The following is an 11,634-nucleotide window of genomic DNA, read 5'->3' on the forward strand; positions in this document are numbered from 1 at the left end:
GCCAGGCCCCACGTTCGCCGAGCGCACACTCTGTGCCAGGCCCCACGTTCGCCGAGCGCCCACTCTGTGCCAGGCCCCACGTTCACACCCTGCAGTCCTTCTGGACAAGGGACTATTTACTACACTAATGGATTCCCAAGTCCTGGGATGGCCCCACAAACCTGGAGGCAGGCTCTTTTGAGAAGGAAAATAAGAGCATGGTCCCCAACGGGTCATAACACACCCCTGACTTAATGCATCCTTTACAACCACATATCAAGAAAAATGGGGCAATTTCCTAAGGAGTCACATACCCTGAGGTCAGAGGTCAACGGTGCCTGGGAGCTGTAGGACCCTGTCATGGATTGAATTGTGTCCCCAAAAAATGTCTGTCAGGTTGACTGGGTCATGATTCCCAGTATTGTAAGATGATGTAATCTGATATGATTTCCTTTTGTGTTGTAAACTCTATCACTGTGATGAGATTATATGTGATCTCCTTATGTGTTATAAATTCTATCACCGTGATGAGGTTATACTGATGAGGTTGACAAGATTAGTGTCTTAATGCAATCTCTTTTGAGATATAAAAGAGAGAAGCAAGCAGAGACACGTTGGAACCTCACACCACCAAGGAGGCAGTGCCGGGAGCACAGCGTGTCCTTTGGACCTGAGGTTCCTGCGCTGAGATGCTCCCAGGCCAAGGAAAGATTGATGACATGGACCTTCCTCCAGAGCCCATGGAGAAAGCCTTCCCCTGGAGCTGATGCCCTGAATTTGGACTTGTAGCCTACCGGACAGTGAGAAAATAAACTTCTCTTTGCTAAATCCAACCACTTGTGGTATTTCTGTTAGAGCAGCACTAGATGACTAAGACAGACTCTCAGGGACAAGGGATAGCCATAAGGAGGGTAGGGGCTGCAGGACCCTCAGACACAAGGGGCAGCTGTGAGGAGGTCCATGTCATTGTCTGGACAGGCAGCCCACCTACCCCAGCACTCCACAGCCTGGGTCCCGGGCTGGGGCTGAGGCCATAGTAGCCCTCCCCAGCAGAAGGGAGCCTACTCCCACCTAGCCAACCCTGGGACGGGAGGCTGCTTAGGAGGGCGAGAATCAGAACACAGAGCCAGCGAGGTCCAGCTGGGGTGTCCACAGCTGTCAGAACGGAGGGGGCGCGAGGGGGGAAGGCAGAGCTTTGACCATTTCCAGACCTCCAGCCCCTGCCGGGGTCCCTGGGTGGGGAGAGCCTCCCCATCCGCTGTGGCAGCGCCCGCTCCCGATCTCTCCACCCCACAGCGTCACCACGAGGGGATGCTGTTCCCACGTGGTCACCCACTCTCCTGAGTAAGGGGAGGCGGCCTCGGGCAGCCCCAGCCGCCTTCTCCAGGGCTCGGCTGGACCTGGCTCCTGGGGGCTCCCAGAAGGTAGGGGGTCCCTGGGACAGCCGAGCGTGCAGAAATGCCAGGCGACAGCAGGCAGGAGGAGATGCTATCGCGACAGGGCCTGACGGCACAGCAAGTGCTTTTAATAACCAGCCGGTATTTCTTCAACATGCAGTCACCAGCTGGCTACATTACCCGGCCTGCCAGGCCTTGGCCACAGCACTTCTGCGGATTTCTGCAGAACGTGAAGTAGCAGCTTTTTTGTTCGTTGTCCCTGCGACTGGGGACGGGTGGCTGGGACAGAAGGTACCTCCCAGAGCGCTAAACCACTGGAAACCCCCTCCCAGGTACCCCACCTTGCCTGTGTCCTGGGGGCGGTGGACAGCCAGCCCCCACTGGATGGAGGAGTGGGGGAGGTGAGGTCCCAGGTTTGGGGGTTCTCTGGGGCTCCCATGTAGGGTCCTGAGTCTCCGGGTCTCTGGGTTGTGATTCCAGCAGGCGTCAACCCAGCCCCGCTGGGGGTGGGGTGGGGGCTAGGGGACACAAGATCCTCGGTGAGCAGGAGCCGTGGGAAGGGCAGGACCAGGGATCTCCCACGCCTGCTGATATGAAGCCCGATCCCCACAGTGTTCTGGGGACCCCTCTTCTCTGCACCCACATCTCTGCCTCCAATTGGGTCCTCCCACCTGACCATGTGGCTCCTGGACAGTCCAGGCAGTGAGGCTGCCTCTGTCCCCCACCCACTGAGGTCCCCAGTAGCCTCCCCGTCTGTCCCAAATGAAGGGGCCCTAGGAGGGGGTGGGGGAGCAAAGGTGAGGGAAGGGTCTCCTCCAGGGAGGGCCCTAGGCAGTCTGTCTGCATGGGGGGTGGGGGGCTGGGGGGAGAGGGCCCTGGGCAGTCTGTCTGCACGGGGGGGAGGGGGGCTGGGGGGAGAGGGCCCTGGGCAGTCTGTCTGCACGGGGCTTCGGGTGGGGGGTGGCTGGAGGTATGGGGAGGGCCCCGCACCCAGCCAGCTCTCATTGCAGCCACGGACTCACACTGGCCGCCCAGCGCCCAGGGGCCTCGTGGAACACCCCCTCCCCAGCCCTCCCAGGGCCGGGCCCCATTCCCAGGCAAACCCAGTCCACCACCTGTCACTGCCTGAAATTCCACCATTCACCGAGCCTGTCCTCTTGGGCTGGGCCTCCCGGCTTCGGGACAAAGAGGAATCACTGAAGGCCCCGCCCCAGGGCCAGGGCAGGGAGTGGAGACCTGGCCCCTCTGGCTCCCCACACGCTGCCCCGGGCCGCGGGCCTCCTGGGAAGACACCTGGCACAGCCACATGCACACACACACCTGTACAGAAAGCTCAGGGGAGAGGCCAGTGCCCAGGCCCAGGGCAGCGTCCCCAGCCCCAGGCTTGGGAGGGCTCCCCAAGGGCAGGGCAGGGTGGGGCTGGTCCAACACCCCCCCACCAAGCAGAGGGAGGGGGTCACAGCAGGGGGGTATGAGGAGGCATGGTGGTCATCTACTGCGAGGCAGGACCCCGGCAGGAGACCAGGAACAGATACAGAGGTGGGGACGCCAGCCGGGTCACCAAGAAACGAGAGACAGAGCCAAGGACCACCAGACACTGCCGGAAGCTGTGCCCCCAGGGCTGCGCACGGCCAGAGGACAGGCCAGTGACAGCAGCCAGAGGCCCCGGCTGGAGTCGGCCTCGTCCTAAAGCAGACAGCCCGCCCCCTCCCCCAGGGCCGGCCCCGCCCCCACCAGGGCCCGAGCTGTAGCGGGGACTGGTGCAAGTCCACTGGACGCCACCACAGGGCCAGGACCCCGGAGCTCCCAGGCCAGTCCCACCTAGCGGGAGGCCCAGCACCCCCAAGCCCAGACTTCCTAGGAATTTTGGCCATCACTTCAGCCGCCACAGTGCTATATTTAGCCTGGGAAACACAAGCCCCCATTGTTCCACCTGGAAGGGGCCACCAACCCACTGAGCCAGCAGAGAAACTGAGGCAAGAGCTGACTGCCTGCAGTGGGGGGAGGGGAGAGCAGGTCCCCCACTCCGGCCTGGGGGGAAGAGTCCAATGGGGAAGACAGCTGTGGGCGGGGTCTACAGGGCCAATGGCAGAGCTTCTGGGGTCCCTCCACCAGACCTCCGCCTCCTCGGCCCCCTCCTCCAGTAAGCCCCTGATCCTGCACACACTCAAGTCTACCACCCAGGCAGGACACAGATGGCAACACAGGGGCAACAGAGGCTGGGGTGGGTCTAACACCTCTGACAGGTGGTGGGGAGGACAACTGAGGGGAGGAGCAGAGCCTCAAGATGGCGGACAGGGTGGGTGCAGACCCCCTCCCCTTCCCCCACCCCACTGGCCCAGCTGTGAAAACACAGCCAGGAATGGGGGTACAGGGAGGGGGACTACTTGGAGCAGTGAGGGCACGGGAGTGGAGCATAGCAGCCTGGAGGGCCACAGAAGGCCCAGTGCCGCCCGGTGCCTCCTGGACAAGCTCAGGCTCCAGCAGGTCCCCTCCCCACCCCCGCCGGCATCCACACAAAGCCGCTGCCGCACTGACCCGGACCCACGCCCACACACGCACCTCCTGGCCCTCACTGGAACACAACCCACCTCTGGGCACACAGGGAGCCACACGAAGCTTGCTGACACCCTCATGCCCCAACGCCCGCCAGCCCAAAGCACTGTTTCCTCAGAGGCTGGTTTTGTGAAAGACAACACTTGTAGTACAAGCAGGTGGCCCTCCTGCCCAGGGAAGCAGCAGTGGGGCAGGGGACCTTTGCAGTGGGGGGGGGGGTGACAAACAAGCAGCTGGGGGGCATGGGGACAGACCTCTCCTAGCAGGCCCTCCTGACTCCAGCCCCCCAGCTGCAGCCCTCCCAGTGCCCCCACCCCCTGAGTTCTCACAGGCCTCCAGGCACTGCCCGAAGCTCAGTACCCAGCTCAAGGGTCCTCCCCAGGCCACCGCCGTCCACGCAGTCCTGCCGCTGGGCCTTTGCACTGCCTGTGCCCCTTCCCCACCTCCCTCAGGGTGGCGCCAATGATCTGGGAGAGGCCTGCCCCAGCCTACGTCTGAAGCTGTTGGCCCAGGCGTCGCCCTCCACCTGCAGTTCTGTTCCACCTGCAGCCCACCCCCCAGCTGGCAGATCCGGGTCCTGGAGCACTGCCTGGCATACAGTACGCGGGCAATAAGCGTTTCCTGAATGAAGGGCAAGGGTGGTGGGCCAGCCACGACCAGGCATGGGGGAGGCGGTGGCCCAGCGCTGGCTAGCCTCCATCCCACCCTCCAGGGCCTACTAGCAGGGGAGGGGTCTTGGGGCATGGCATGAAGGGTTGGGGGTGGCTGAGCCAGGGACAACAAGAGTTCCCCCAGAACATAGTCCTCTTGTCAGGCTGCATGGCAACCCCAAGGCCAGGGCACACATATGTGCACTCACACACGCACACACACAGGCAAGCGTGCATGCACACACACGGTGCACCAGTGTGCCCATGGGGCAGGTAGGGACAAAGGCCAGGTCCCAGGACGTGGTCAGAAAGGCCTACTACATTTCCCCAGCACAGCCCTGCCCACTCAGGTGACAAGCCGAGGCCAGCCCCCCTCCCTCCTCCTCCCAGCACCACCATGCAGGGCCCCTGCCCAGAACACTGACTGAGCTCCTGACCCAGGGGGACAGACGTCAGGGAAGGTTTTGGGTCTTGATGAGAGGCCCTCCATGTGGCCTGGTGTGGCGGCAAAGCCAGGGTCAAGGGCCCTGGCTGAAGACAAGACGAGGGTGAGGAACCGCCCCCCAGGGCCAGTCTGTGCGCCATGGAGCCACCCGGGGCTCTGAATGTGGGCGAAGTGAAGTCGGACACTGCCCCACAGCAGCCCACACCTGGCCCTGACCCCTCCTCCAGGCCCACCATGCCCACACCATCGGGGTACCCCAGCCGGAGAGGCGGACGCCCCTGCAGCCACTGCTGGGAAGGGGCACCCAGGAAGCAGCCTTGGCCTACCTGGGCTCCAGTGCTGACCACGGCTGCAGGCAGAAGTCAGGGCCCCGCGTGCACGGGAGCCACCTGGTCAGCTCATCAGAGCCAGTCCATCCCCAGCGAGGCCTGCACAGCCCGAGGAATTTCCAGCCTGGAAGGGCTTCTCTGGCCGGGTGGTGGGCAGGCGGGCGGTGAACAGCCTGAGGCCTGGCCACAGGGCCATCGGGGTGGGGCAGCAGGCCAGGAGCCCCCGAACCTGCTGGGCCCTACCCCCTCCTGGAGAGTTAAAGGGCCTGGGGATGGGGGCTCAAAAGGACAGTGTGGTGGGCCTTGGCTGAAGGGCAGGAGGAGGGGAGGCAGGTGGGCGGGGCCTGCCAGGGCACCCAGCACCAAGCAGGCAGATAGGGTGCTCTCTGGAAGGAGGCTGAGAGAGCAAAGCAAATGGGCCAGACACCAAAGCGGACAAGGTGGCCCAGGTGTTCGCCTCAAAGGTTACCAGCCTGCCAGGTGCTAAGTCTCCCTGTGGTGGTAGCACTACTCCCTGCGGCGCTGCCCCGAACCCTATTTGCAGAGGAAGAAAAAGCATCCAGGCACACGCCCACGTGCTAAGTGGTGGGGCCAGGCCCATAGCTGGGCACCCACCAGGGGGCAAGGTGGAAAACGCCAAGTAATCTCCCTCCCCCACAAAGACCGTCTCTCCAAACAGTGGCCCCAGGACCCCCAAGAAGAAATCGAGGCCTGGGGGGGTGTCAGCACAGACTTCCCGCAGGAGAAGGGGCACAGGTGACCGCCCCCCAGGGCCCAGCTGCCATCAGGTGTCAGGACCAGTCCCTGCCCGGCCCCAAGACCCTCAGGCAGGAAGACTCACTCACACAGGCTCCGGGTCACCAGCTGCCCACCTGCCCGCTTGCCTGCCCAGCGGCCCCAGGCCTGGACCCACGGGATCAGCAGTGGAACTGGTAGGACCCGCAGGACAGGTGGTTGCCCGAGAAACCGGGCCTTTCCAGGGGCTACAAAGGGAAGCTGTGCCACAGCAAGCTAGCTGCAGTGTCCCATCCACCCCGCTGCCCAGCAGCAGACACCAGCAAGTCAGCTGCAGGCTGCTGGGTTGGCCCTGGGGACACCTGCCCGACCCCTCCAGGTCTGTAGCCTCCTCTGGGGAGCATTTTCTGCAGCCCCTGCTCCTGAGGGCTTCTCCTCCTTACCCTCCCTTGGGGCACACACAGGGACACAGAGAGAAGTGAGGTGGGTGGTGGGAGGGCAGGGAAGCCACTGGCTGGGGGTGCCACACATAAACCACCAATGGGGGCCTTTCTTCAGAGGGTACAGCGCAGCGTCCAGGCCCCAGGGAGCCCGCTGGACAATGAGCGGTCCCTCACACCTGCTCTCTCCCATGCTCTGGCCAGATCGCACCAGGTCCACTGCACTCCATGCCGGACCCCTCACCCCACCCACCTCATATAACCCGTCCCTGGGCCCAAACCCTTGCCTTGGCCTTCAAGGCCTCTCTCTATTGCTGCCCAAAGCCCCAGCCTTCCCATGGCCCCTTGTAAGCGCCCACTGTCCACACTGCCACCCCTTCAAGCAACTGGGCAGGGAGATTCACAGGCTAGGGCCCCAGACTCCTAGGAGGCCCAGGGGGTGGCCACCCAGCCCGCGGGCACACAGCAGTGCCTGCAGCAGCGTGTCCTTGATAGGCTCAGAGACGGAGCCACACCGTCACCCCCGGAGCCCCGGCAGGCGGGCTGCAGGGAGCACAGCCTTGATGCGGCGTGGCCCTGACAAGTCACCGGAAGTCTTTGCGGGGCTACCCACTGTCCTGGGGCTCAGGGGCTCAGGAGTCTTGAGGGGTCACAGGGCCCCAGCAGGCCTGGGCCGTGCCCCAGGACAGGGGTGGCCGGCCCCCCTCCCACCCTCTTCCCTGCAGCCGCCGCCGCGCCGGCCCCATTATTCACTCCTCAGCCACTTGACAGGACACACAGCTTGTGTAAATCTTTCACGAAATAGACTGGCCAGGCAGGAGGAAAAGCGATTGTGTTTCCTGCCAAGATGAGAGCCCTCTGATTTCAACAGCCCCGAGGCTGGCGGGCACCCTCCCCACCACAGCTGCCTCCGACGCCCAGGGATGGGGTTGCCTGGAACCCCCCACAAGGGGGGCTGGCTTGTGGGTGCAGCCAGAGGCTGTGAGCATCCCGCTGGCCTGCCAGCCCCCAGGCCCTGGTCCCCAGCCACTCAGCTGAGGCATAGGGTGTGAGACAGCTCGGCCCCAAGACTGTTCAGTAGGGGGCGGGACTCCCCCGGGATAGGGCAAGGCTGCCCTGTCTAGTCCCTCCCTGCTGCACCCCACCACCCTGTCCTCGCCTCCAGCCAGCCTAGAACGTCCCCCCTCATGGCCTGTTACAGCCACACCAAGGCATCTGCAGTCCCTGATGTCCACCCTGGCCGAGGGGAGCTGCCCAGCCCTGCCTGTACTGCCTGTACCAGTCCCGCCACCTGGATGCCTGCCCTCTCCTCCTTCCCAGCCTGCCCCCATGAGCCCCTGCCTCTTCCCAGGCCACTGCTGTCCCCCCCAACCTCCCTGGACCTTGGAGCCCCACCTTGGAGCAGCCCAGGATGGCCCTGAGGGCAGCCATGCCCCAGCCTGGGCACCAAGGCTTGCCCAGGACTAACTGGTGATCACGCCTGCAGGTAGCAGCGGGTGGTGGGCAGAGCTGGGGGGCAGCACTGGAAGGATGCCCCAGGGGTCTGGGGACTGTGGCCTGGGCCCACCTGACCCTCTGTGTGCTGACCCTGTCCATGGGGCTGTCACCTGGACAACGCCAGGACCGGCATCCCTGGATGAAGTGCAGAGTGGAACAATCGAGGCCGCGTAGGCTTCCGCCTGCAGGGCACGGCCACCTCCTCCCAGCACCGACCCGGCACCTGAGCCAGGGCCTGGGCAAGGCCGAGGCTGGAGGCCAGGCGGGGGAAAAACCAACATTTCCCCTGATCAGAGCAACGACGCTGAAAGGGGACTTTGAGAGCGGCTGCCGGAGCCCTCACTGATCCAGCCGCACAATGGATAAAGGAGAGCTGCGGTCGGCGGCGTTTCCAGACCCAGCCAAAGGCGACTTTGTTCGTGGTTCCCTCCTCCCCACAAGGGAACAGTGATTTATTTTCCCTTCCAGAAGTGGGGCCCCTGAAGCATAAATGGGGCGGCTGGCCCACATGCCCACCTCCTGGGCACCCCCCCCCAAGCACACAGCTAGGCCTAGCTCCCGCCACGTCCACGGTAGCCAGGCTCTGCACAAACCCCGCTCACCAGACACTGCCTACAGGGGCCTGGGGAGAGGAGCGGGGAGGACCCCAGTGCCAGAGGCCACCAAGGCCCTCCCGCTGGGTCGCATTCAGCCTCAGAGTCTTCCCAACACAGGGAAGGGGTAGCATTCAGCACCAGTGGGTCCCGGTGGGTCTAAGGCAATGTCATCGCTCCAGGTTACCCAGAGCCCTCTGATGTCAGGCCAGAGGGGAGGGACACCAGCCAGCGCACCCAGCCCACCTGGCTCAGGGCTCGGCCCCCGGAGCACACCAGCCAGCTCTGTGGACAGGGCCATGACCTCCTGGGCCGGGTGCTCAGAGATGGAGTCAGTAGGCCATCCTGGGAAAAGCTCAAACATGGCCCCTCTTGGAAAACCTCCAAGACAACCCTGTTGAAATTATTTGTGACAGGTATTTCATTCTAAATCTCTCAAGCTCCCACCGTTGAGAGAGACAACAGAATGGAGAAAATCAAATCTTATCTTTTTTCAAATTGGGGAAAAAAAAAAACCCAGTTTCAAACAAATCCACCAAGATTGTGCAACTTTGGAGAAAGGGGAACTTTTTTTTTTTTTTTAATGGGATCCGAGTTTAGAGATGTGCCGTTTCCAGAAGTTGTGACACCAGGAGAAAACGACTCTCATAAAAAACAACCAGAACCTTCTACTCGCTGGTTGTCAGCCCCAAGGACGGTCCAAACTCGTTCCACTCACCCGTGAGGGAGTAACGCACTTGGATTGGCTGTGCCCAAGTCTAGGCTGGGCCTGGAGGGAAGAAAGTCAGCACCGTTCACGAAAAACGTTGCTTCCGCCTCCCCACCTCCACCCCCAAACCACAGAGGTCCTTGGAAGGCTGTTCGCTCAGCTCCCCAGGGCTGCCAGGGCCTTCGCCACGCAGGGCTCGAGGCAGGATACAGAGCACAGCCCCAAGGCCACAGCCGGGGGGTAGACAAGGACAGAGGGGGTGGCCCATGTGAGGCCCCTCAGCACCCGATGAAGGCCCTGCCCACCCACTGCCATCTGCCACCCACAGCCCCCACCGACTGGGGCTCTAGCCAATGGCCAGGGCAGGACAGTGGCCTCCAGAGCCTCCCCAGCTGAGTGACCAGAGGACAGGCAGGTGCAGGGATGGGGGAATCAAAGCAGATAAAAGAGGAATCAAAGTCTGGGGCCGCTGGCCACCAGGGCCTCGCCCAGCAAGGCCTGAATGCCCGCTGCGGCCAGGACACTGCGGCCTTCAGAACAGCCGCCAGGACCAGCCTCGCCTGGGCCACCCCCACCCTCGAGCCAGTCAGCCAGTCCCCAGAGGGTGGGGGGGGTACCATGGCATAAGGCCCACCTGGGCTGCCGCCCGCCACCCAACACTCGAATGTGGCCATATAAGGCCTGGTCGGCTAAGTGTGCCCGCCAGGCGGGGGGAGGGGGTGCGGAAGCTCAGCGGACTGGTGGACAGTGCAGGGATGATCCTGAGTGGTCAGTACGCCCAAAGGGCTGGCCTGGGCGCAGGTCCCGCCTAGCCACTGGGGAGCCAGCCCTGTGCCCTCCAGCTCCTCAAACATGGCGGGCAGGGCGTCCTGGCCTCGCATCACCATTGCGCAGGGGATGCCCCTCAAAGGCCGGGTCCGGGGGGCAGGGGTCCGCCCAGAGGCATCCCAGGGATGCCCACCTGGGCGTCAGATGTGTAAGGGCATGCACAGACCATGGTGTGACACAGGTCACGAGGGGCACATGCAGTGTGTGGCCTGGAAGTCCGTGGTCTGTGGGGGTCTGCTTTGAGACAACTCCCTGCTCCCCCCACCACCAGGCCAGCCCTGGCAATCACCCAGATGCACTGGGGACTCACGTGACCCCAGCCCCTACCCTGCCTGCCTGCGGATGGGCTGGCGGGCAGGCGAAGGGCACAGAGAGATGCTGGGAGGGTGGGAAGGATGTATGGGTCAGGATGAGTCCTGGCCACCAAGGGCGTCCCCAATGCCTTCCACACTCCGCCCTGGTCACCAAGGGGTCTCTGAAGGTTCCCAGGGGCCTCCTGGGGCCTATTCTGGCCACAAGCAGCCCACTGTTCAGAAAATCCACAGGTTGACCAGCTACCCTCACTGCACCAGGTCCTCTGCAGGCAGGTCTATACGTTAAACAAGACAGGAGCGCAGCCTGGGGGCGGGAGCCAGCAGGAGCAAGGCCAAGAGTGCCTAGGATGAGGGTGGGGGCCTCAAGTGAGCTGGGGGACCCTTCGGGTGAGCCGGGGATACCACATCGTTAGTGGGAGTACCTCTGGGGTGTGCATGGGGATACCTAAATGGTGTGCATAGGGGTACCCCTGGTGTAAGCGGAGGCACCCCTGGGGTGACCGTGGGGGCCCAGAAGCGAGCTAGAGACACCTGGCTGGGCAGCATGGGGCCCCCACGGGTGAGCTGAGGGTATCCCGCGGGTGAGCACGGGGCTCGTCGCAGGCCGGGGCGTGGCGCGGGACGCGGGCACGCGCTGCCAGGCGGGCACTGTGGCAGGGTTCAGGGCCGGGCGGGAAGGGGCGGCGCTGGCGGAGGCCGGGCGACCGGGCCCGGCGCCAGGACTCACCTCGGGCGGCTGCGGCCAGCGGGAGGGCCCCCAGCAGCAGCGGCGGCAGCAGCAGCAGCAACGTGGGGCTCGGCGTCATCTCGGCCTCTCCCGACCTGGGGGGACCCGGGAGGGGGGTCACTGGGCGCCGGGGGGGCGGGGAAAACCACCCCTCCCGGCCTGGGGCTCCAGGGCCGCCCCTCCCCCGTCCCGGGCTGTGGGGACCGGGGCCGCCCCCCACGCCCCCTCCCCGCCCGCGCTCCAGGCGGAGGAAGCCGCGGCGGGGCGAAGCTGCGGGTATCAAAGGCAGACAAAGGGTTTACACTAATTACTGGCCTCCCCCGCCCCCCTCTCCAAACACCGTCTGGATTCCTGGCGCTTGTAACCCGGGCCCTGCCCGCGGGCCACACAACACCGAGCGGCCCCGCAGATAATCGCCTGCGCCATTAGCGGACA

The 11,634-nt window shown here is 64.0% G+C and overlaps 1 protein-coding gene across 1 annotated transcript in view; it reads right to left on the minus strand.

The window, feature by feature from the left end:
- The window catches only part of FGFRL1 (fibroblast growth factor receptor like 1), a 16,527-nt gene extending 4,899 nt beyond the window's left edge, over window positions 1-11,628 (minus strand). Inside the window, exons 1-2 of the mRNA XM_004383531.2 lie at window positions 11,511-11,628; window positions 11,200-11,294 (exon numbers count right to left, since the gene is read on the minus strand). Of these exons, the coding sequence (XP_004383588.1) occupies window positions 11,200-11,278 (79 nt within the window). The 5' untranslated portion in view covers window positions 11,279-11,294; window positions 11,511-11,628. The remainder of the gene's footprint in view (window positions 1-11,199; window positions 11,295-11,510) is intronic.
- Between the last annotated feature and the right edge of the window lie 6 nt (window positions 11,629-11,634).

Source organism: Trichechus manatus, unplaced genomic scaffold, assembly GCF_000243295.1.
Source record: "Trichechus manatus latirostris isolate Lorelei unplaced genomic scaffold, TriManLat1.0 scaffold00111, whole genome shotgun sequence".
Classification (NCBI taxonomy): domain Eukaryota; kingdom Metazoa; phylum Chordata; class Mammalia; order Sirenia; family Trichechidae; genus Trichechus; species Trichechus manatus.